Source organism: Pseudopipra pipra, chromosome 25, assembly GCF_036250125.1.
Source record: "Pseudopipra pipra isolate bDixPip1 chromosome 25, bDixPip1.hap1, whole genome shotgun sequence".
NCBI lineage: Eukaryota > Metazoa > Chordata > Aves > Passeriformes > Pipridae > Pseudopipra > Pseudopipra pipra.
In genome coordinates this window covers 4,900,185-4,924,309 of record NC_087573.1, presented here as the reverse complement: position 1 = coordinate 4,924,309, position 24,125 = coordinate 4,900,185, and the positions used below count along the sequence as shown (strand labels likewise).

General features: G+C 55.0%; 1 protein-coding gene across 4 annotated transcripts in view; it reads right to left on the bottom strand.

Annotated features, from left to right (window-relative positions):
* The window catches only part of CACNA1S (calcium voltage-gated channel subunit alpha1 S), a 44,562-nt gene that overhangs the window by 15,184 nt on the left and 5,253 nt on the right, over window positions 1-24,125 (bottom strand). For all 4 annotated transcript variants that reach the window (XM_064636098.1, XM_064636096.1, XM_064636097.1 and 1 more), the window contains 27 exons: window positions 23,501-23,606; window positions 17,091-17,230; window positions 16,496-16,629; window positions 15,766-15,918; window positions 15,352-15,557; window positions 14,664-14,767; window positions 12,897-13,045; window positions 11,839-11,920; window positions 11,161-11,321; window positions 10,396-10,621; window positions 9,623-9,830; window positions 9,175-9,295; window positions 8,637-8,751; window positions 8,417-8,510; window positions 7,593-7,662; window positions 7,231-7,363; window positions 6,815-6,944; window positions 6,018-6,077; window positions 5,307-5,413; window positions 4,821-4,908; window positions 4,468-4,575; window positions 3,602-3,654; window positions 3,197-3,343; window positions 2,730-2,931; window positions 1,235-1,393; window positions 834-944; window positions 252-335 (listed from right to left, as the gene is read on the bottom strand). In XM_064636098.1, the coding sequence (XP_064492168.1) occupies window positions 252-335; window positions 834-944; window positions 1,235-1,393; window positions 2,730-2,931; window positions 3,197-3,343; window positions 3,602-3,654; window positions 4,468-4,575; window positions 4,821-4,908; window positions 5,307-5,413; window positions 6,018-6,077; window positions 6,815-6,944; window positions 7,231-7,363; window positions 7,593-7,662; window positions 8,417-8,510; window positions 8,637-8,751; window positions 9,175-9,295; window positions 9,623-9,830; window positions 10,396-10,621; window positions 11,161-11,321; window positions 11,839-11,920; window positions 12,897-13,045; window positions 14,664-14,767; window positions 15,352-15,557; window positions 15,766-15,918; window positions 16,496-16,629; window positions 17,091-17,230; window positions 23,501-23,606 (3,451 nt within the window). The remainder of the gene's footprint in view (window positions 1-251; window positions 336-833; window positions 945-1,234; window positions 1,394-2,729; window positions 2,932-3,196; window positions 3,344-3,601; window positions 3,655-4,467; window positions 4,576-4,820; window positions 4,909-5,306; window positions 5,414-6,017; window positions 6,078-6,814; window positions 6,945-7,230; window positions 7,364-7,592; window positions 7,663-8,416; window positions 8,511-8,636; window positions 8,752-9,174; window positions 9,296-9,622; window positions 9,831-10,395; window positions 10,622-11,160; window positions 11,322-11,838; window positions 11,921-12,896; window positions 13,046-14,663; window positions 14,768-15,351; window positions 15,558-15,765; window positions 15,919-16,495; window positions 16,630-17,090; window positions 17,231-23,500; window positions 23,607-24,125) is intronic.

The following is a 24,125-nucleotide window of genomic DNA, read 5'->3' as shown; positions in this document are numbered from 1 at the left end:
GCCAGCTGGGGATGTTCAAACAGTGCTTTAAGGCTCAAAGGGCCACAGCTGTGGCCCTCTCCACTCACTCATGCCTTGGGCTGATCCTGGCTTGTCCCTCCTGAGAACCAAGCAGGGCAGGCAGAGAGGAGAGGGCACCAGCACCCTGCAGAGCTGGACACGACCCCAGCACCCCTGGCTTGTCCCAGGGCAGGTGCTGCAGTGCAGTCCTGGGTGGGGACACCCTCGTGCCCGAGCCCCCTGACACTCACATCAATCTCACTGAGGATGACATCGATGATGCTGCCAATCACTATGAGGAAGTCAAAGACATTCCAGGGGTCTCCGAAATAGCCCTGTCAGGAAAGAGCCAGAGAAGAGGAGTGAACATCCAAGGGTTTAAGCCAAGGAGCAGACAGATGCTGGAGTCCAAAGGAAGGGGTACCAGAAGGATCCTTGCTGACTCTGCCCCTCACAAGAAGGGATGGTGGTCAGACCTTGCATCCTCTGCTCAGTTGCTTGGTCCTGTCTTGCAATGGAGTGAAATGAGGAAGGTGGACCAGAGTGGCTAGAGCTATAACCCCACCAGTGACACGATCCTGAGGATGGGAATGAGGGCCAGCGGGACTGGGTCAGGTTTGGCTAGCAAGGGTAGCCCTGACAAGCAGTACTCCTTCTAGCAACTTCCAGGTCCTGCACATGGGGATGCCCGAGGGTCTCACGAGGAGAAGTTCTCTGGAGCTGCAGGGCTAGGAGTGCTTGTATTCCAAAAATGCCAAATGCAGGATAAGTGAACCCCCTGGCCTGGCCTGAGACCCCTCCTGCCCTCCATGCTGACCATGCCCTCCTCTCACCTTGGCTTTAAAGGCCATGAGCTTGAGGATCATCTCCAGGGTGAAGAGGACGGTGAAGGCCACATTGAGGATGTCTGAGACGTGGTTCATTTCTGGAGACTGGTTGTAATGCTGAGGATAAGGCAGAAGGAGCCATGTTAGCTGACGGCAGGTCCAGCCTCCGCTGTGAGCTCAGAGGTGTGTGCTGCATGCAGACCCCCCTCCCACAGACAGGCCTACGCCTCAGCAAAAAGGAAATTTCCCCCCTGCAGCCCCTTCTCTGGGATCCCCACATGCCACCAGTCCCACCATGAGCAAACTCCCCCTAACCAGCAGCTCTCCTGGGGGCTGCAGGGCCGAGCCAGCCCACCCGCTGCCACAGACACCCCTCCACCCCCCACGGTGGGCACTGTGCCCCTCACCTGCATGCCCAGGCAGATGGTGTTCAGCAGGATCAGGAAGAACATGAGGTACTCAAAGTAGGAGGAGGTGACCACGTACCAGATCTGGTACTGGTAGGGGTTCTTGGGGATGTAGCGGCGCAGCGGGCGAGCCTTCAGCGCGTACTGCACACACTGGCGCTGGGGAGGGCAGGGAGCTGTGAGCCCACCACAGGGCACACACTCAGCACCACCAACACCACTGCACATCCCCACAGGCCCAAGCTGGATCCCCCTTCTCCTCCAGCCCAGCCTCATGGGCCAGGTACAGCAGCGGGTCATTGTATCTGCTGTGCTTCCTGCAAATACACCCCAGACAAGGGACAAGTTTCCAATGTCACCTCTTGCCTCCAAAAATGGCCATGTTGCCCTTGGCCTGACCCCTCCAGCCTCCCTCCTTATCCTGGCTCTTCCCCATGGTCTCTCAGGGCTGGTCAAGAGCATCCTGAAGACATCACACGAGCAAGGGCTGAAGGGGGCACTGAGATGGCTGTGAGCAGGCCTGTCCCACCCCAGCAGCCCAGGGCCATCTCTGCTGGGTTCCTGTGTGACTCACATCACCCCAGCACCCTGAGCTCAAACTGCCTCAGCACAGGAGCACGACAGCACCCCTGGGCCGGCAGCCACTCCTGCCCAGTGTCCTCCCCAGCATGTCCCACGTCCTCTGCCAATGCCTCTGCTGCTTTCTGCCTTGCTGTCACCATCCAGAGTGACAGCACAACAGCATCACAGCAGGGCTGGTGGCAGAAGGTGCCTCTGGAGATGGTCCAGTCACAGTTCCTTGCCCAAAGCAGGGCCAGCTGGAGCGTGCTGCCCAAGACAGTTGGCTTTTGAATACCTTCAAAAATGGAGACTTCACAGCCTCTCTAGGCAGCCTTGTTCCAGTGCTTGACCACCTTTACCACAAAAAAGGGCCTTTTTTAATGTTTAAATGGAATTTCTTGTATTCTTCAGTTTGTGCCTTTTGTCCTGTCACTGGACACAACTGAAAAGAGCCTGGCTCCATCTCCTCTACACCTTCCCATTGGGTATTTATACCCATAGGTAAGATCCCCATGAGCCTTCTCTTCTCAACACCAGACTCAGCTCCCAGCCTCTCCTCATGTGACAGTTGCTCCAGACCCTCAGTCATCTCAGTGGCCCTTTGCTGGACTCACTCCAGTACATCCATGTTGCTTTTGTACTGGGGAGCCCAGAACTGGGCACAGCCCTCTGCTCTAGCTCACTCTGGGCACCCTACCTGTCCAGGGAGGCCCACTCCCTGTTCTGGTCCCCTCTGCCCTTCCCTCAGAAAGTTTGTTCTGTGCCAGCCGTGGGTCCAACTGGCCCTGCCCCAGCAGCAAACAGACCCGGGGGCAGGTTCAACTCATCTGAGTCAGCAGTGCCACCACAAAGAAGGGCTGATCCAAATCAGCCAGCCCCAGCAGTGCCAGCTCCAGGGCTGGTCCTCCTTGTTCTGCCCCAGCAGTCCCATTACCTGGTTCTTGTCCAGCTCACAGTTCTTGTACTCATTCTCCCCCTGCTCCTGGAAGGTGACAATGACAAAGCCCACAAAGATGTTCATCATAAAGAAGGCAATGAGGATGATGTAGATGATGAAGAACATTGCAATCTCCATCCTGTAGTTGTAGATAGGACCTGCATCCTCAGCATTGGTGTCGATGGCCATGTACAGCAGCCTACAGCAGGGAAAGGGAGGCAACAGAGATCCTAATTAGGTGGGAAAGACCATGTCTCCTCTTGAAGGTTATGGAGAGCTCTGGAGACATGCCAAACCCAACAGTGGTGGGACAGGGCTGCTGGGATAACCTTGGCAGCTCCACAGCCACTGCCAGGATGGCTGGCCCTGCTCCTCATCCTGGGCAGCTCTTCTTGCTTTACCCTGCCCAAGGCCTGTGGCAGTGCCCTGCTCCCAGCACAGACCTTCCCTTGGCACAGACTCACTCGGGCCAGCCCTCGAAGGTGGAGACCGTGAAAAGTGACATCATGGCTGAGAAGACGTTGTTGAAGTGGAAGTTGCTGTGCACCCACATACGCTCCTGGACCTCAATCTGCGTGGGGTCTGCGTCCACATAGTTGATGAACTGGCCCCTGCAGCAGAAGGGACACGGTGCTCACTGGCAGGGCCCCCTCAGTCCACACTGCAGTGCTGGCCCAGGCCTCCTCAGTCCCTGGGAGGGGAGGACAGCCCTGGGCTTGTTCCTGATTCACCCCAGGGGGAGGGAGAACAGCATGAGACCTCTTTTTGGATGCAACATCCCCATGCAGGAACACAAGCGGCCCCCACTACATCCCACCCAGCTCCCATCCCTGGCCACTGCCCCGCTGGGAGCTGCAGAGAGCTCTTACCTGCACTCCTTCTCTGTCAGCTTGGATGGGTCTGTGCACCTGTAGAACTTGCCCTGCATTTAACAGAGACCAGAAGTGGCCGTGGTGTTGCTGTGACTTCAGAAGCCCTGGGGAGTTTTGACTTTTACCCAGCCCACAGTCAGTCCCTCCTCTGCCACCTCCCTGCAGACTCTGGCCCTGGCCTCCCACCACCACTGGCCTCTCCACTCTGCCCTCCAACACAACCCAGCTCAGGAGCCAGCCATGGCAGACCTGGGCTGAGATCAAGAAATGATGCCTAGTGATGGGAAAAAACCTTCCATGGTCCTAAGTTGAGGCCTACCTAGCTCATCCTATCTGGGAGTAACTATTTGGAAAATAGAGAAGACAGGAGTAACCTGAGATTAACTAAAAGCTAAGGTATGCTGACAGGTCTGCTCAGTCTGCAGAGTGGCCTGAAAGCTCTCCCCACATCAGCTGAGAATTTCAGCTCAGTTATTAGAACAAAGCTGAGCTCAGCCAGGGCCAGCTCTGCCTTGGAGCCGCTGAGGCCCAGACAGCAGGAGTGGTGCTGTGAAAAAGGAAACTGTTTGCATCCAAGGCACAGAGGAAATCAGTGAGAAGCACTTGCTGCCTCAGAAAGAGGAAACAAATGCACTAAATGAGGTGAGGCAGCTGGGCCCTTCACAGGTACTGTCTGGACCCTGAGTGCTTTCTGCCCTCTCCTCACTGCAGGCTCTTCTGCCAGGGGGGCTGGTGCAGCTGGGTCCCCTTACTGGGGGGACCCCACTACTGGCAGACACCACCCCCAAGGTGATGCCTAGGAGAACCTACCCAAGATGTGCTCGAGCAGAACGTCCCTCCCGCCCGCCTGAGACACCACTCACCTTGAAGAGCTGGACCCCGATGCAGGCAAACATGAACTGCAGCAATGTGGTGACAACCACGATGTTACCGATGGTCTTGATGGCCACAAACACGCACTGGACCACGTGCTGCAGAGGGGGAGGACAGTGCACACGTGAGCGGGTTTGGGGCGAGCCCCAGCTCTGTGTCCCACACCCTCCCACTGCGGGGACGGGCCCCAGGAAGAGTGGGAGCCTGTCAAGGGCAGAGGGGTTGGGCAGACCCCTTCCACAGGTGGGGAGTGGGAATTGTGAACAGGGTCCAATGCCTGCCACAAAACCTCCCAGGAGGACTGGCACAGGCTGAGGGCCCCCAGTCTCAGCCTCCTGCTTACCTTCAGCCCCTTGGCCCTGTTAATGGCTCGCAGAGGCCTCAGCACCCTCAGCACCCGCAGGATCTTCACCACGGAGATGGTGCTGGACCTGGGGAGGAAGGCAGAGCTGAGCTGGGGCGATTTCTCTGCCCGGGTCAGGCTGACACAGCCCCACCAAGGAGCCACAGAGGCCAGGCTGGAGCCAGGGCTGAGGGGAAAGGGACAGCAGAGTAAAGCAGATGTCACTAGGCCATCACCCCACATAAGGCCAAGGGAGGCTTGCAGCTGGAGAAAGCAGCTACAAAATTTAATTTCTACCCAAACCTTCTTTACCTTTGACACTCAAGGAGTTTTTCTGTCTCCCAGTTGTCCATGCCCTGTCCCCCCAAGCACATTATGAACACATGGGCAGCCCTTGGGCCAACTGCTCCTTCCCCACCCACCACCCCCAGCTGCCCTGCCACTGAACAGAGCAGTGCCTGTTCCATGGCATGGGGAGGTGCTTACTCAAATCCCATGGAGATAAGGGAGACAGCGACCACCAGTAAGTCAAGGATATTGAAGGAATTCCTGCAGAAGGAGCCTTTGTGCAGGAAAGCACCATAGGTTGTCATCTGGGGAGCAGAAGGAGTTAGGAGAGAGGCCGGGCAGGGCTCAGGGGCATGGTCCCTCCACAGCCCTGGGGTGCACAAGGGGGTCCTCACAGCTCCATGGCTTGGGGACCCTGTCCTTGGGGACCCCTGCCGCCTGGCAGGAAGTTGGCTTCAGCTGGAAATCCTCTGTGTTGCACTGGCTGGAGACAAAACTCTCCCAGTCAGTCAGCAAATTAAAGAGGAGAATAGTAAAGACATTTGGAGTGGGAGCAACATGCAGCAGTGGCTTGGACTGCTGTTTTTCTCCACAGATTCCCACTGCTTTCTCTTTCTCAAAGTTTTTCTTAATGGTATCTCAGAATGAAAATGCTGGTGCCATGGCTGATCTGTCCCCATGTCACAGCACAGCTGACTCAGCTGCCTGACCTCACTGGAGGGCTCTGGGACAGGTCACGCACCACCCACACTGCACGAATGAACTCTGGAGATGCGAGGGTCAGCCAGCAGTTTCTCCTCACCGGGACCCTCAGCTTGTGCCCAAAGTGCATGACTGTCCATGGCCAGAGCAGTCTAGACCCACGTGCTGGGCCATGCCCATGGCAGGACCATGGGGAGAAGGACTCACCTTCAAGACGATTTCGACTGTAAAGACGGAGGTGAAACCAATGTCAAAGTATCCAAGAATCTGGGGACAGAAGCACCAGAACTGGATGAGATTTGGGTGACACGGGAGATGCTTCAGTGTGTTCAAACGTCCTGGAATTGTGGTTTTGCTTCCACGCTGTGGACTGGGGAGCCCATCTAGCTCAACTGAGTCTACAAACCCAGTGCCAAGAAGATTCCTGAACTTCCCCCAGCTTTGCTGGTTTTCTCCAGTGCAATAATCCAACCTGCAGCTGGGACAAAGCTCTCCCTTTCAAGGTGAGTTAGGCTTGACCTGATTCACCTGAAAGCATCTGATCCCCAAAAGCACTGAGTGCCCTGGGAAGGGGTTGTATGTGAGATCTCCCAGTCCCTGCCAGATGCATTTGTGCCTCACAGGGCTGCAGCCACAGCTCCCCCAAGCAGCATTCAAGGTGCTGAACCAGAGGCCCAGTTTGCCACCTCACAGGACGTCCCTATACCAAATAAGTCACCACAGGCTCAAAACAAGGTAATCTTGCACAGCACTCCCAGGTGGATCTCTTCACCCAGAAATAAACTGAGACACAGAGCAGTAAAAACTTGTCCCAGAGGCACCTTGAACGGAAAACACATCCAGCCTCCTCTGCCAGAGTGCACTGCCCTCCCAGAGGCAGGGTTGGAATCACAGCCACCTGCCCAGGGATGGCACCCAGCAAGTAAGTTCCTGCTTACTGGGGAGCTGGGGGACTCCACGAGGTCTTCCCCACCCATCCCAACCCTCCACATCTCCACAGGCACCTTGTTGCGGAAGGACTCGGCCCGGATGGGATCCTCAGCTGCCAGCGAGATGCTGCTGAGCAGGATGAAGAGCAGGATGAAGTTGGTGAACCAGGTGGCATTGACAGTTCTGTGGCACAGCACCCGAAACCTGCCAGGGATGGAAATGCCATGAGATGCTGCAAGAGGCCAGAGGGAGATCAGTCAGGGCCGTGGCAGACTTGAAAAGGGTTATGGCTAAACCCTGAGGACAGGAAGGCCCGAGGCATGGAGGGATGTCTGTGTCAGTCCACCCACACAGAAGGCTTTTCCCCATGAGCTGGTTCCCTTCAGAGCTGGCACAAACACACAAACAGGACCCCACTGGGAAGGGTCAGTGCCAGAGGCACCTGGATCAGGCCTGGTTTCACACGGCAGGGAGAAGGGGCAGTGCCTACTTGTTGGTTGGGCTGAAGATGAAGAAGGAGCTGGCTTCAGGCATGGGCACAGCCTTCTCTTTCAGCTGTAGCTCTGCAAGGGGACGCGGCCGAGGACTCAGGGGGATTTCAGGCTCATCTTCCTCATCATCACCTGCAGGGTGGCCATGAAGAGGGAAAAGGAAAGAATTATCCAGAGAGGGAGGGGGAATATGACCTTATGGCCAATCTTCCGATCCCATGATCCTGATTTGGCATCTGTGCCAGAAGGACCCCAGTGCCCCCAGGCTGGCAGAGGGTCACCACATTCTTTGCTCGTCACACACCATCCCTCTGCAATGCCTCCTCCTCTTTCCTGCTGCCCTGCCAGGGACAAGTCTTACCTGGGAAGTCTGCAGAAGGGTAGGGGTCTTTGATCTCGTTGACATTGGATTCAAATTCGTCCACTTTCAACTGAAACAAGGGAGAGACAGAGAAGAGGACATGCAGCTGCATGTGCCAGTTGGCCAAACCCTCTCATCTTGGAAGCCATGTGAGACAAGCAGCATCTCTGCATTTGGCCCATAAAAAAGCACATGAAGTGCTGGCCCAGGTTGGAGCCAGGTGAGGGAAAACACTCGGGGATGCTGCAATTGAAACAAAGAGCAGCACCAAGAGGATGGGAAATGGGAATGTCTGCTGGGCAAGAGCCTGGGGCTGTGCAGATATACCAGGGGTGGAATAAGATATGGAGCAACTCCTGGGTGAGCTTTCATGGGGCATCTCTGGAAAGTGGATAGGGAAGTAGTTGCTGGTGAGATGCTTCTCAGAGGCAGCTCAGCACACAGTCAGCACAGATGAAGAGGTGTTTGCATATTGGGGGTGCTGGTGTGGACATAAGGGAGATCTGGAATGCTTCTGACTTGCTCTGCTCCCCCCCACACTGGTGTGCACCAGCCCACCTCAGCCACTGAGAACTGGCTGTGGCCAAGGAAATGAATTGGAGGAAAAGGATCCCCAGCAATGGAGCTGTTTCACCAGGCAACGTGTCCTGCCTGGGCCCAGTCACCAAGAGCCCCCATCACCAGTGGATGCTAAGGTGAGGAGACACTCTGGCCAAGAGTCCAGACCCAGGCTGGCTCCAAGCCTTTGTCCATCCTGGCTGGTGGGAGGAGGAGCCTGGTCCCTCCTCAGGAGCTCTACATGGCCCAGCCCCACCAGCACTGACCTTGGCTGTTGTGGGAATCCCTTCTCCCTTTGCTTTCTGCTCCAGCTTCTTTGCCAGCATCTGCTTCTCCTCTTCAGACTTCTCCGGGTAACCTCTGAGCGCAGAGGAGGGAAGAGCAGGAAGTGAACCCTGGGCAGGGGCCATGGGCAATGCCATTCTGTCCCCTCACACCAAAACACCAGGTCTGGGAGCTCCCATGGGCAGGGACAGCAGTGCTCACCTGGACATCTTCCGCCGTTTACGTTCCTCTGCTTTGGCCTTCTGGGCTAAAGTCAGGCTCTCAGCCTCGGCCAGGTTATCGACCGCGATGGCCAGGAAGACATTGAGGAGGATATCTGCAGGAACAGTGCTAAGGACATGGACTTGGTTCCTGGCTGGAGGATGTGGCCAGAGCTGTCCATGGTGTCCAGGGTGCACTGAGAATTCTTCCTGGAGCTGAGCCCTTGAGCTAACCCTGGTTGGTAATCTTTAACCAGCACCCTGTGAGCACTGAGCTCTGGGCTGGCTGCCCCCACTGTGACTGAATGTCTGCCTGCTGGGCACACAGACCTCCTCCCTGTGTGCTTTCCTCCACATTCCAGCCCTCAGCCACCACTAGTGCAAGCTCTGAAGCCCATGGTTTGTTCCACCGCTGTTCAGAACTGAAAAGCCTTAGGCAAGCCCTGAGATGCTGACAGAAGGTTCTCCCCTTCCCAGTCCTGTGCAGCTCTGGGACTGGGTGCAGGGAGCCTGGGCCTGGCTTTTCAGGCAGAGGATACAGTTCCCACAAACGAAGAGGATGATGAAGTAGATGCAGACCAGCATGCCAGGAAAGGACGGGCCCCCGTAGGCCATGATCCCATCGTACATGATTGAATTCCAGTCCTCTCCAGTCAGGATCTGGGAGTAGAGAAGTAATACAGACTCAAGAGCCTCTGCAGCACAGCACAGCAGTAGCCCACAGGCCAATCCTGCCCTTCTGGCTCCAGTCCCAAACCCTCACAGCCCTTCCATTCCCACAATCAAACCCTCTTCCCTGCTCAGCCCTGAACCTGAACTACTGCTTTTGACTCCAGTTGCATTTCCCTGCTCGTGTCTCAAAGCCACATCACCCCAACAAACCCACATCCCCCTGAGACCCAGCTCCTCCCTGGAGACCCACAGCCCAGATGAGACTCCCAGCCCCCTGCCCTCCAGCCCCCCACTGCCCCTCCTGGAGCCCCAAACCTGGAAGACACTGATGAGGGCCTGGGGGAAATTGTCGAACGTGCTGCGCCGCACTTCCATGTCCTCGAAATCAAACTTGCCCCCAAAGAGCTGCATGCCCAGCAGGGCAGCAACGGTGATGAAGAGGAAGAGGAGCAGGAGCAGAGAGGCAATGGAGCGGACTGAGTTGAGCAGGGAGGCCACCAGGTTGCTCAGCGATGTCCAGTACCTGGGGAGAGGAGAGACAGGAGCGTGTGGGAGGTGAAAGAGTGGGGAAGGCTGTGGGCAGGAACAGGCAGGCAGAGGAAACAGACCAACTGGCCCAAGGGGATGTGCCAGCAGCCCAGCAAGAGGGACTCTGGACCCAGGCTGGGCACTGGGACTGCTCCAGCCAGGCCCCAGGAGGAAGCAATGAAGCTGCAGGCGTGGTGTGACAGGCAAGATTCACTGTTGCCTGCACAGGGCACAAGCAGGCAGGGTGGGGAAGAGGGGTGAACACACAGTGGGTTGGGGCCAGAAAGAGAAGCCAGGAGCCCTGGCCCACAGCACCCCCATTTACAACAGCCCAGAACCCAGAGGCAGAGTGGGACCTCAGCTCTGTTCTCACCACTCTCAGAGACAAACCACGTCCTGGGGACAGAAACCCCCAGCTTGGCCTTGTTGCTCCACCCAGGAGCTACCAGCTCTGCTCTGAGCTGCAGCCCTCCCTGGGGACAAGGCCAGTGATGTCCAGGGACGGTGAGTGATGCCAGGGCACCGTGAGCTGCCAGTGCCCACAGAGCTCCCTCCCCAACCTGGTGATCTTGAAGATGCGGAGGAGCCGGATGCAGCGCAGCACGGAGATGCCCAGGGGGGACAGGGTGCCCAGCTCCACCAGGATGATCTCCAGGATGCCCGAACACACCACGAAGCAGTCGAAGCGGTTGAAGAGCGACATGAAGTACTGGCGCAGCCCCAGCGCGTACATCTTCAGCAGCATCTCGGCCACGAAGAGGGCGAGCAGCAGCCGGTTGGAGTTGTCTGGGGAGGGAGGTACAACCTCAATCCCAGCGTGAGCAGGGCAGGCAGGGAAGGAGGGTGGTGCTGCTCTGCCCACCAAGCTGTTTTTCGGGGAGCACACAGGAGAGGAGGATGAGGAGAGGGGTGATGTCTGTGTGAGTCCCAGCACAGCGGGCACGTGGACTGGGTGTGTGCACGTGTGTGCACCCCTGTGCTCCATGTGCCTCTGTGTGTATGTGTGGGTGGAGGTGCAGGCAGTGTGGCTGCACTGCATGAGTGTGTGCACGTGTGTTTATGGTACAATCTACGCTCTCTGTGTGTTCCCCATGCAAACTCACGTCCCTAAGAGCACACACACTGTGTATGTTCGGGGTGAGTTGTGTGACAGTGAAGTGAGGATGGTGCACACACACTGTGTTCAGGCTCTGTGTCTGTGTGTTTGTGTTTAACAGCCTCTGTACTATGCCAGTGTGGCTTTGCATGCACAGTAAAGAACTCACACATGTCTCCAGGCAGCAGGGTATCCTGGGCCCTCCCTCTCTCTCAGGCTCTTTGCTTACCTTGCACGACTGTCAACCAATCTGGCTGCATGTGGTGCTCAGAGGCGATGGAGAGGGTGTTCAGTGCCACCATCAGGATGACAAGCCAGTAGAAGAACTTGGACTTCACCACATCCCTGCACCTCCTACGAAACATTCGGTTCCAACGCCTCCACCGACGGCTGGAGAGATGGCAAAGGATCAGCAAGGCCAGCCAGCAGGCCAGCCCCACGTCCTTGGGCTGTGCCTGCAGGGCAAATCCACCCCTGCTCCCTCTCCCAGGGGTCTTCCCTGAAAAGGGATGAGGACCATAACCTGCCCCTGGAGCTCAGTGCATTCACTCAGGCACTGCAGTTCATTCACACAAACACCTCCTGGCTTCATTTTGGGTTTCAGCACCTCTGGCTGGGGGCTACAGGCACAGCTCCCAAACTACCTGCTGCGCTGCATGGGCCATGAGGGGATGCCTGGAGCCTGGTCCCACAGTAGCTGTTCACCTTGAAGTGCTTTTTGCCAGCACCACAGCAAAATTCCCTGTTTGCTGCCCTGATGTTTGCATCTTCACCTGAGCACCAGCCCCTGGCTCCCTCCCAGAAACCAGTGGCTGAGCAGGAAAGCCTGGCCCAGTGGGGCCCCCAAGTGAGGGACAGCACAAGCCCCTGTGCAGAGCAGCAGGTGGTTCAGCCAGAGCATACTTACAAGAAGAGAATCCACTTGTTCATGCCCTCGATTTCATACAAGCTCTCTGTCTCTGACCCTCCTTCATCCAATGGCATCATACCTAGGAGGGAATGACATTCCAGGCTTTTCTTGGAACCCTTGGGAAGAACACGTGGGAGGGAACCTCTTCCAGGAACACACCGGGAGGAGCTTCCCTACCAGAAGTGAACACAAGCAGTGCCATCCCAGGGAGCCAGCATTTCAAGTTCGTGCAGAAGGCTTTGAGGGTCAGGAGCAAACCAAGCAGGAGGCACCAGGAGCACCTGCCCTGCAGCAAGAGCAGCTGCAGTCCAGACAGGGACAGCAGCAGGGACTCCAGTACAGAGAAAACTGGGGCCAGTTGTGATCTGAGCACAGGCTGAACAACAGGGGTTTGTAAGAACACAGGCCACACCTGTGGAAGAGGTGTTTTATCTGTCCCACTGTTTCCCAAGGCTCTTTGCACACATGGATCACTCAGCTTGAGGCACCAAAGGTGCTTTCACCAGGCAGGGTGGCATGGCAGACACTGCAGCTCTGTGGTAGAGCCCCCCAGGCCTTGCTGAGCCTTCATCTAGATGCCTGTATATCCACCTCCTTTCCTGAGCCACTTCTAATCCCTTGAAACTTTCAAGTGATGGCAAGAAATTCACGCATCTGTTGGTGTGTGAGCTCATGACCCTGCACTGTGTCCCTGCACACCAAGGGCACACACTCCCCATGCTCCTCATGGCCATTTCAAGTCCCTCTTTGCCAAAGGAGACCCAGGCCTTGCTCGTAGTCTGCAAATATTAAATACAGCAGTTGAAGGGTAGATTTAGCATCAGGACCAAGATATAGCTAGTTTGGGTCAGATTCAACAAAATGATTGGGGAAATAAAAAAAAAAAGAAAAAGAGGGAAGAAACCTTTCTGCAGAAGTCAAAGCTTTTTGTTTCATGGGTTTTCAAGCAAAACAAGTCTTTGTGACTCCTCCAAAGGTTTCCACATTGCCTCTCTAGGATGGTGTTAGGAACCCAACCCTCCCACTAAGGGTCTGTGACCAAGCAGAGCTGGTACCTTCTCCCCGGGCCCGATCGCTGTCCATGACCTCTGCGTGGGTGATCCAGTCCATGTAGCCCTTCAGATCCTCCTCCAGCTGCTGCTTCTCCCGCAGCTTCTGGAACGTTCCCCGGGACTTGGCCTTCTCCCGCTCCTTGGTGAACTCCCTGGGACAAGGGAAGCAGCAGAGTGAGGGGAGGGGACATCGTGGAGCTCAGGTACCACAGCTCTGGCCAGGCCAGGCCTTGTGGAAAGCTGAAATCCTGAGATACCCTGCCTACACTGCTCCAGTGACTTTCCCCTTTCTCGGCCCTGCTCCACAATGCAAGACCATCACCTGATGCCTGATGACAGGCAAGGCTTCTTCCCCACCACTGCTGCTCTTTGGGACCTACGGTTGGAAAAGCCAACTGACACCAGATGTTGGAGGCTGGGGCAGCTCCCCAGCCCTGCCAAGGATCAGAGTGGGGTCTCACCCATCTGGGGGGCACAAACCTGCCCCAAGCTCTCCATGTGGGGAAGGTGAGCTCATGACATGAGGTGAACAGGACACTCTTTTCATGGTAACATGGGAAGGGCAGGTCTGCCAATGTCCTTGCCCACTCTTCTCCTTCTGCTTCAATTAAATTCTTTTCTCTCCTGGTATCTGGCAGGACTGCAGGGCTGCTGCCCAGCCATGCTGGTGTTGCCATGTGTTAAAAGGTCTCAGACACTATAACAATAATTTTCCTGATCTCAAGCATAATTTTGCTATATTTGCAAAAATATTTCAGAACCTTTGCTGTGCCTACAGCTTACTCCAGGATCAGATGACTACAGTCCAGCTTGTCCTGCTGTTACAGCTAACTCCACACAAGAGTCAGGTTCCTGTGGTCTACCTTGTGCTTTTAAACTTGTTTTATTTATATTAATATCCAATTTATTTTAACCTTGCAGTTGTATGGTGCTTGCCATAGAAGAGGCCTAACCAATCCAAGTATTTAGGGTATAATTGACCCTGTGAACTAATAGAGAAGATGAGTGTGATCCACTTGCACATGCAGGACTGAAACATATAAAACAGACCCTAACCCTACACAGACCTGAGGAGAAAAGCCCCCCTTACTCCCAAGGGCAACACACACTTCCCAGAAACAAAATTTGGATGGTGGCAGCCACACAGCAATGCATGAGTATCACATCTCAGGTATTTAACTGTACTACTGGGGGAATTAGCACTTATTGAGTTTGGCCTAGAAGTGCTACAATCATCATAACAGACTGATGACAGCTCATTGCTGTATTTGGAAGACTGCTGAAGCATTAATTAGACTAACAATCATTCTCTTGGATCCCTGACACTCATGTTAAAGATGTCCTCCTTAGGCTGGCCATAAGCACACAAATCATGTGTGCTCACAGCAGGATGGCAGCTGGGGGTACCAGTGAGGAGTGTCCAGCCCCACAGCCATGGGGTGATGACTGCTCCCCACTCAGCTTTGTTTGCTGTGTGTGCTGGCAGAACACAACACCATCCCCAAATCATGTGCTCCAAGGCTGGGCTTCCTGACAGCTGCTTGTGCCACAGGGAAAAGATTTCTGTGCTGGGAGTTGAGCTGAAACCTCAGGCACTCATGGACACTAACAAAAAAGTAACTCATGGATCAGCTTCTCTAAGTGTGCAAAAATAGAAAAGGGAGAGGAATGAGGGAAGGAAAGGATCAGAATTTTCCCAGGCTTTTCCTTGTATAGTTCAAACCAGCTAAAACTCCTTTGCTGGAAGAGAAAGGATAGGGTGACACTTACCCACTGAGCACCCCCAGCACCAGGTTGAGCACGAAGAAGGAGCCAAGCAAGATAAGGCTGACAAAGTAAATCCAGGGCCATTCATTCCCCATGGCATCATTTACCTGGCAAGGAGAGATGCAGGTGAAGCATTCTGAGGGCACTTCCTGCTGTGTCCCCTTAGGGCCACTCAACAGCCTCTGTGATCTTTGCTCCCCCAAAGGGAGTGCTTGGGATGGGTGGCACACAAACCTGGCTCTGAGCCCTGGCTGCTTAGAACTCTGTATCTGGTTTTAACAGAGGTAAAGCCAGACCCAAGCATTTGGGGAGCAGATTTAAACATCAGCCCCAAGCCCAAGCCTCAGCACGACAGTCTCCCAAGGACTGCGAAACATGGGGCTTTGCTGGAGGGGCACCCACCAGTCTTTGCTGTGCCTGACCCACACCCCTTCACAAAGGTGGGACCTGGAACACTCTCCTGTCCACCTGAACAGCAAGGACAGCTTAGGCAGTGCCTGCAGGGATGCAGAAACATGCCTGGTGTGTTCTGGGATGTGCATCACGGCAAGATGGTTGGTGGGGCAGGTTGTCTTTCACCGGCAGGGAGTCTGAGCCCTGCCATGGGGTCCAGGAGGGCACTCCCAGCCCTGAGGCAAGAACAGCATCAGCTCTGCCAAGCTGAGCACCGAGCCCAAGCGCTGGAGCCTACCCAGTAGAGGACTTCAGTCCACCCCTCCATGGTGATGCACTGGTAGACAGTGAGCATGGCGAAGCCGAAGTTGTCGAAGTGCGTGATGCCGTTGTTGGGCCCTGGCCAGCCGCCGCGGCACTCGGTGCCGTTGATGGAGCAGTGCCGCCCGTGGCCGGAGCTGGTGCACGGGGCTGGCTTCTCTGCTCCCACCGTGGCAATCACATCTGAGGGGCAAAGCCACGGCGTGAGCAGCAGGTCAGGCCAAACAGAGCAGCCTCCGCCCACCCCACACCCCGCCTCCAGCAGAAGCCTTCCAAAAGGGGCCCATTGCAGCAGCCCCTCACAGCCAGCTGGGTGCTGTATCAAACATCCCACAGTCCCACCAGCCACACAGAGACATCTCTGCCACATTTCCCCCTGACACAGCTCCACCTGTCCCGAGGTAGTAGCAGGTCTTGTGCATCCTGCCCTTGAAGAGCTCCTGCCCGACGATGGCATAGATGATGATCATGAAGAGGACCAGCAAGGCGATGTGGAGCAGGGGCACCATGGCCTTGATGATGGAGTTCAGGACGACCTGAAGGCCTGCAACAGCAGAAGGGAGAGGTCAACCACTTCCTAAACAGCTTTGTGTGCACCTTGCATCCCTGCCAGCCTCACTGACAAGCAGCCTTTGAAATGCCCCGTGCCAAGGGAAGACCGGCGCTGGTGGGGTGGGACTGACATCTCTGAAGGAAGAAATCCTTTCTCTACCCACCATACCAGCACATGGAAGAGCTCAGCAGAGCCAGGTAGTGCTGGAGGCTGCTTCATGCCCCTCCATTTGTTCTGCTGCACTCATCCAGGCTGTACTCACATGAGTTACAGAAGGAGATCCCTGCCCTGAGAAACTAGAGCAATGTCCTGGCCCCTTTCACACCATCCCTCCAAAGGTGCTGACGCTGAGCCATGGAGGCAGCTAAATGTGTGCCAACCTGCAGATCCCCAGGGTTGACAACTGCCAGCTGTAGGGACGAGCAAGAACCTGTGGCTCCTCTACACCTGCTTCGTGGGTGGGCTTGATCCAGCAACACCAAGAAGCCCATCCCTTGGCTCCCCCACCCTGGCCAGGGGTTCCATCCACCCTCCAGCCCTTCCTGAGGGCAGGGGACCCGGCACCCACTGGGCACTCCGGACACCAGGCGCAGGGGTCTCAGCACACGGAACGCTCGCAGGGCCTTCACGTCAAAGCCGCCTTTGCCCCCCGAAGTCCCTCCCTCCTTCGCATTGACCTTCTCCAGGGTCATGGTGACGAGCCTGAAAGAGCCAGGGCACGGGGAAGGAAGGAGGAGAAGCAGAAGAAAGGACAGGGAAAAAGAGAAGGGCATGAGAACAGACACCAAGAAATCTGAGCTAGAGGATTTAGAGTCCCAGATGCGCTCAGCCTCAGCCAGGGAGCAAGTCCAAGTCCAGCTCCCAGGCACAGCTCCACTGCTGAGAGCTGGGGCCCTCCCACCCCCTGTGTGCAAACCCTGGAGGATCCCAGGCCACCCCCATTGTCCAGAGCAAGGAGATCTAAGAGGCATGAAGGAGTCAGACAGGAAGAAACAGGAGTTAGAGAGGATTTCAGTGGATGTCAGGGCAGGAAAGGGGGAGAAGGCCATGAACTGAGTTGAGGAGTTGCCCCCTGCAGCCATAGAAAAAATGATGTCCCTGATGGGCTGTGAAACAGGCCTGACACAAGCTGAACAAGCAGCAGCCTCCCATCTTTCCCTTACCCTAGAGTTATGATGGAAAAGTCAAGCACATTCCAGCCGTTTCGGAGATAGGCGTCCGTGTGGAACAGAAAGCCATAGGCGATTATCTTGAGCATCGCCTCGATGGCAAAGAAGATCAGGAAGGCGTATTCGATCTTCTCCTGGGGATTGCAAAGGCAGGCAGGAGAGGGTGCTCCATTAGAGCAGACTGTCACCTCCCCCGGTGTCCTCACCGTGCACGGCCTGACTCGGGATCAGTCCCTGCTGCCAACCCGTCTGTGATCCCCCATGAACACCAGGCAGCACCGTGGTTGCCCTGGGCAGGAGGGGTGGCATGCTGTGTCACCACATGCCACTTCCTGGCCTGCAGCACCATCCCCTCACCCCTTCAGTGGCCCCCTGCCAGGACCCTGCCCTGCAGCTGTGGGTACCCGTTCTTACAAACTGCTCCAGCACAGCCACTGCTTCCCAACCCCGCACCCAAAGGTGCCTGGCCCAGGGCACTGCTCCTCTCTGGCTCTCCTCCCTGCTGCTCACCCTCCCACTCCACCACAACCTTCCTCCCGCAGGCAGCACTGACACCTTCTCCTCACCCTCTCCAGCTGAGGGCTTGCTGGCTCTGTCCTGGAGACCCCACACAGTCCCCATGGGACACACCAGGCTTCCCTTGTGCCTGGGGCATTAGGGAAGCTCCCAGGGAATTGAGGCCAGACATTTGCCTGGCAAAGTGAGCTGCTAGAAATGGGCCTGGGGTCTCACTGGGCAGAGGTGCTGCACCCCCTTCCAGGCAGGACCTGGCACCCCCACTGCAGGGGCTCGGCATGGCCCTGCAGACACAGAGCCAGGACAGCTCATGTGTCCTTGGAGTGCAGCCAAGAGCTGCCTGTGCCCATCTGGCTCTGCCTGTCACTGCCATCACTGCCCTTGCTGCCAGTGGCCCTTCCACACTGGGATTAAAAGCCCTCAGAAGCAGCCAGTTGCATAAAGCTATTTATATTTCTGATGTTCCATGGTCTCTCTCAGCCTACACCCTCTGGAGGGCAAGGAGCATCCCTGCTTGGGCTCTCCAGGGAATTGCCTCCAGAAAGGCAGAAACATGTCTCTGAGACCAAACGAGGACTGGGTCTCCCCTGGGGAATGCTGCAGGGCTGCAAACACACCTTCCCAGGGTCCCCATGTCCTGCCAAATGGAAAAACTCCTCCTTTTAAGAAGCTGTAGTCAGGGCTCAGACAGAAGCATTACTTACTCAATTAACATACTCAAAAGCAGTGGCTGTGCCAAGTGTCCCCATATGACTGTCACCCACACAAGCACCAGTTCCTTTTGCATCTGAGGGCAGCCATGGGAAGAGCAAAGACCTTGGCACTGCCTCTGTCTTTAAGGTTTTTCACTAGGGCAACTCAACACTGCTCACCTCCCACCCTTATCAATGACAGATGCCACCTAGGCTGTTCCCCAAAGCCTGCCCTTGCAATCCCATGCAAATACAACTGTCATGAGGATCATTTCAGGTACAGAGAGGCTGCAGAGCCATTCCAGCAGCCACTGCTGTGGTGAGGTGCCTCCTCAGCTGCAAACAGAGGAGGAGAAACAGGGAAGCTCAGTGCAAGCTCACTGCTCACTGCAAGCTACAGCTGCTGAGGCTGCTGAGTGCCAGGATCCAGCACTGCAAAAGCCAATCCCATGCCCTGATTTTCCAACAGGACAGACTCAGGCTCCAGGGTCTCTGACTATCAGGATCTTCCTCTGAAAACCCCTTGCCCAGAATCAAAAGGTGACTTGCTATTCCTTGGAGGGTCTCTTTGAGAGAACAGTGCTTTGGCCAGCTCCAAGGGTGTTTGCCCACCAGGTCCAGCCAGCAAGGTTCAAATCTGGGCCAGGGAAGAGCCAGCAGGCAACTCCCTGCCCCTGGCCATGCTCCCCCAGCCTGAGAGGAGGCATAATGGTTTATTCTCTCATGGCACCAGCTCAGTGCTGTGCTCTGCAGACACAGCCACATCCATGCAGCTGGATTATCCTGATCTGTCCTGCTGGGGTAGCCCCTCTAGTACAAGGAAAACTCTTGACATGGCCAGTAGGAAGGTTCTATACAGCAATGGGGGGATCCCCATCACTTGTTCTACAGTTGTGGGCCCAGTTCCCCCAGCTTATCTGGCTGTAAAGTGGGCATTGGTGTCACCAGAGCAAGAGGAGCCAGGCCCCTGGCCAGGAGGACACTCCACTGGCATCTTCGTCAGTGGGCTGAGGTGGGACAGGTCGTGGCAAACACTCTCTGGATTTTCCAAGTGTTATGTGTAGCTGCAGACCTCAGAGAATCACAGAATCACAGACTAGTTTGGATTGGAAGGGACCTTTACAGGTCACTTAGTCCAACCCCCTGCCACAGGCAGGGACACCTTCCATTAGTCCAGGTTGCTCAGGGCCCTGTCCAACGTGGCCTTGAACACTTCAAGGGATGGAGCAGCCACAGCTTTTCTGGGCAACCTGTGCCAGGGCCTCACTATCCTCAGTGTATAAAATTTTTTTCTTATAGATAATCTAAATCTACCCTCCTTCAGTTTAAAACCATCACCCCCTGTCCTATTGCAACAGACTCTGCTAAAAAGTTTGTCCCCATCTTTCTTACAAGCCCCCTCCAAGCACTGGAAGGCTGCAATATGTCTTCTCCTCAGAGCCTTCCCCTCTCCAGGCTGAACACCCACAGCTCTCCCAGCCTGTCTCCACAGCAGAGGGGCTCCAGCCCTTGGAGCATCCTTGTGGCCTTCTCTGGACCCACTCCAACAGGTCAGTGTCCTTCCCATGCTGGGAACTCCAGAGCTGGAGGCAGCACTGCAAATGCCAGGGTGACCACAGAAGTGGCAAGCCACAAGCTGGGCAGGGTGCCAGCCCTTGCCAGTGGCCCCATCCCAGAATGAGGAGGAGGACAGAGGCAGGGGCAGCTCATACAGATGCATCTGCACCCCTCCAGGTGCCAGGTACCCGAGCAGCAGCAGTTCCTGTGGTCCCACACATCGAGTCAGTGCATGCAGAGGTACAGGCAGTGGCCTGTTCTCACAGCTGTTAGAGGACTCCAGGAGTTCAGGGGTGACCCCAGGCTCTAGGAAAGCCACCTGCACTCAGGACTCTCCTGCAGCAAGTGTCCTGTGCCAGCCTCTGGGCACAGACCCCAACAGCTCTTCAAAGCCAGCACTGGGCCAGCAATCTCTGCTCAAGGACTGTGGGGCTGCCCAAACATTGCTGTTTTCAGTGCTCATGAGACAGTCCTGGAGTGACACACATTCCACAGGGCTCACAGGCAGTCACAGCCCTCCAGAGCTGTTTGGGGGGTGGGACTCCTGACCCTGCATCAGATGCCCATATTCCCATGGGCCTGATTCCCTGAACTGTGCCTGAGACTGTGTTCAGGCTTTAAAACACAGAAATTCCTTAATCCCAGGGCTGAGAACAACCCAAAATGGTGGGATTTTCAGAAGCATACTCCTTGACATCAAACATCCATTGTCCCTAAACATACAGCCATTATCTGTGATACCAGCAGAGTGCCTGGGCAGAGGCCATTACCTGTGTTATTTAAATTGTCTTCTTGACAGCCTGAGCTCCAGCTCTGTCCCCCACTCACTGGGCCCCACGTCCTACCTGATACTCTTATAAAGCCCGTGGGACTCAGCACAGCTGCTTTGGGTGCTCTGAAAGGGTGGCCTCCCCCTGAGCAGTCACCCTTGGGTCATGCTAGTGGGGAAAAACTTCAAACTGAAAAGAGAGTTGCCTTTAAACTGACAGAGAGTAGGTTTAAATTAAATATTAGGAAGAAATTCTTCCCTGTGAGGATGGGGAGGCCCTGGCACAGGTTGCCCAGAGAAGCTGTGGCTGCCCCTGGATCCCTGGAAGTGTCCAAGGCCAGGTTGGACAAGGCTTGGAGCAACCTGGGCTAGTGGAAGGTGTCCCTGCCCATGGCAGGGGGTGGAATGAGATGAGCTTTAAGGTCCCTTCCAACCAAAACCATCCTATAATTTTATGATTCTATGAAAACCAGGTATTTCAGCGTGTCAAACACCACCCAGGGGGGACCAACTGCCCTGGGAGACAAACTCTGCTCTAAATTTTCCTTTATTTCTCCACTGTCCATAAACAGAGGACGGGCAACCAGCTCACATGTAGACATCTGTATTTTCTTGGGTGAATCCCCCTGAATAACCTACCTTGCTAAACACACTGTGAACCTGCTTGCTCCTGGAACAAGGTTTCCAGTGAAAAACAGAGATTTGAAACTCACTGATAATTCTGGAAACTCAAGTAAAAGTGCAAATAAATGGTGTGAATTATTGAACAAGTCAAAAAGTCAAAATAATTTCATCGAGGTCGAAGAAAATATTTTGATCCCATTAGAAAGAGACAAAATTAGGTGAAAAGAGCATTACCAAAAAAAAAAAATCTTCTGGATCAGGAGAAATCTAACCCAAAAAGAATAATAACTAAATATGTTGAAATTAAACAACTGTATTTCTTCCAGGATAAAGCAAAATGGATTCTTAGAAGATTTATGGATTATTAAATATCATTTTTTCACCCCCCAAAGTGAATTCTGATTAACCAAGCTTTCATGAGACTAATTCCACACCTAGTGTAAACTCTGTTTGCAAATCTTCCCTTGCTGGCCGTGGAAAGACAGAGCTCTCCACATTTTCCAACCTTGCAGGAAGGAAGTGGCAGCAGAGGTCTCCCAGGAATCCCCTCTTCCTGAGACTCTGCTTGCTGGAGCCCCTCAGCTTTAGAGCCCCAGTCCTGCTCTACACAAACATCATGTCCTCACTGCCCTGACTCAGTTTTCCCTCACACATTTTGCCTCCTCAGTGATTTCAGGGTCTTTATATAAACTCGACCCTCTCCAGAGAGGGCTGGGCAATGGAGACAATTAAAAAAGGGTCAGGAAGAGATTAAATGCATCCCAGCACCTCTCTGCTGCAGGAAAAATGCCTCAACAAGCCTTTGTTCACTGCCTGCAGGCCCGTGCCAAGCACAGCCCCAGGTGATGGGGCTCAGCTCTCAGCTGGGTTTGCTCATACAAAGCCACCAGAACTGGGTGACAAAGGGGCACACACAAGCAGGGATGAAAGAAGAGCAGCCTGGGGCTGCCAGGCTCCTGATACCAAGGGCTGTTGGCATGGCAACTGGCTGAAAAATCCCCCAGTAGGGTATAGCATGAGTAATCTAATACACAGTAAGTAGAAACAGAAGGAATTTCATTTACACCCGGCAGTGCTCGGTCCTTTCCCACCTGTCTCACGCTCATGGAAAAGGCTGTTGGTCCTTGGGCAGCATCAGCCCCTGTCTGGGAGCCCTGTGAGGCCAATGCCACTCCATCCCCCTGCCATGCCACAGTGCCACCCACTGCTGGGCTTCCCCCAGCTCTGCCCTCACACGTGCCTGGTCTGAGCCACATTCCAAACTCTCTCCCCATCCCCACTGTCCTCATCTCCTGCTTCCCGTGGTCAACCTGCCACAGCTTTGCTTTGCCTCTTTAACCTCTCACCTGCACCTTCCAAACTATGTTATGCCCCCTTGGCCAGGGAAGAAACCAAAACCAGTGTCCCTCAGTCCACAGGGATTAGGGAAGATGGTCAGACAGGCCAGGAGGATGAAAGGACACCCCAGGAATTAACCCTCCACGGGGATTTACCCTGAGGAGTCCCAAAACCAGCAGGAGAGAACATTTCATTAAAAAGGTGCATTTAGATGTTTTGATTCAGTCACCAAACTCAGTCTCTCAATGGAAATCAATGTGGATTGAATCACAGTGGGGATCTGAAGAGTGGAAAGGGCTGGCAAATCAAAAATAGAGCAAACTATTGATTTGTACCACATCAAAACAACATATTCCAGGAAAACTGGAGTGACTGAGGAAAAAAACGGAATAATGATTGCAAAGGAGTGACCTTTCTGCTTAACAGAAATGGGTTTTTTTCCCTCATAAAGTAACAAAACTAAAATACAGTTTTGAAAGGAAAGGTCAGAAAAATTTATTCCATTAATGCTGAAACAAACCATCTGAGCCTTTCTGGAACAGGGTGTTTCCCTTTCAAAGTGTCACGATGAAAAAACAGAGGGAATTTTTTTTTTCTTTCACTGGCATCAATTCTTCCTTCCTGTGCACTTCACTCACCGACCTGCTGCCTTTGATCTCAACCCAGAGGTGGTTTCAGCCCCTCTGAAAACCCATTTTGCAGTCACTTCTCCCTCCCCACTGCCTCCCTCTGACTCTGCAGCAGCTCTGGCTGGACCAGCACTGTCTGACTGCAGCCCCAGGTGCCCTCACCACAGGTATTGCCCACCTTGCACCCACAGCACAGCAAGAGACCAGCCCTGCAGAGCCTGCAAAGCCCTCCAAAGGAGCCCCCAGCTGCCCAGGACAGGGGAAAGGGCTGTCCCTTACCAGGCTGGAGTTGGCAACGTTGGTGTCATCTTCAGGCATGGGCAGGTAAATGGCCAGGGCAACACAGTTGGCAAAGATGGTGAGGAGGATGATGATCTCGAAGGGTCTGAGAGGAGGTGTTAAGGAGTGGAGACAGGAAAGAAACAGCAGGTGCACCCCTGCCCTGCCTGGGTGTGTGTGGGGAACCAACCTCCCCCTGGGGCAGAGCACAGAGAGAGCACTCAGAGCTCACCCTCACCCTTGGTGCTGCAGGGCTGGGACAGCACAGAGGGGCAGCTTTGGCACGGGACACACGGGGAGGGAGCACAAACCAAAAGGCTGCACTGGAGGAATAACAAAGGGATGGGAGAGCTGGCAGCTTCCCCCTCCTCACCCTTCAATAAATCATCCTGAAGGGTCAGGACCCTTTTGCATAATGTAGGCCCTGAACCAAAGCATCCCCCTCTGGAGCGTGCTGGCCCTGGCACCCCCTGCACTCAGCATCCAGGAGGGAGACACTGCTGAGCAGCACCTGCTGCTCAGGTCTCAGGTGGGCTGTTTGTCCCTGACTGGAAGGTATCTAGGGGCAGGGTCTCCTCCAGCAGAACATCCCCAGGTGTCCCTACAGCCTCACTGCACCAGTGCA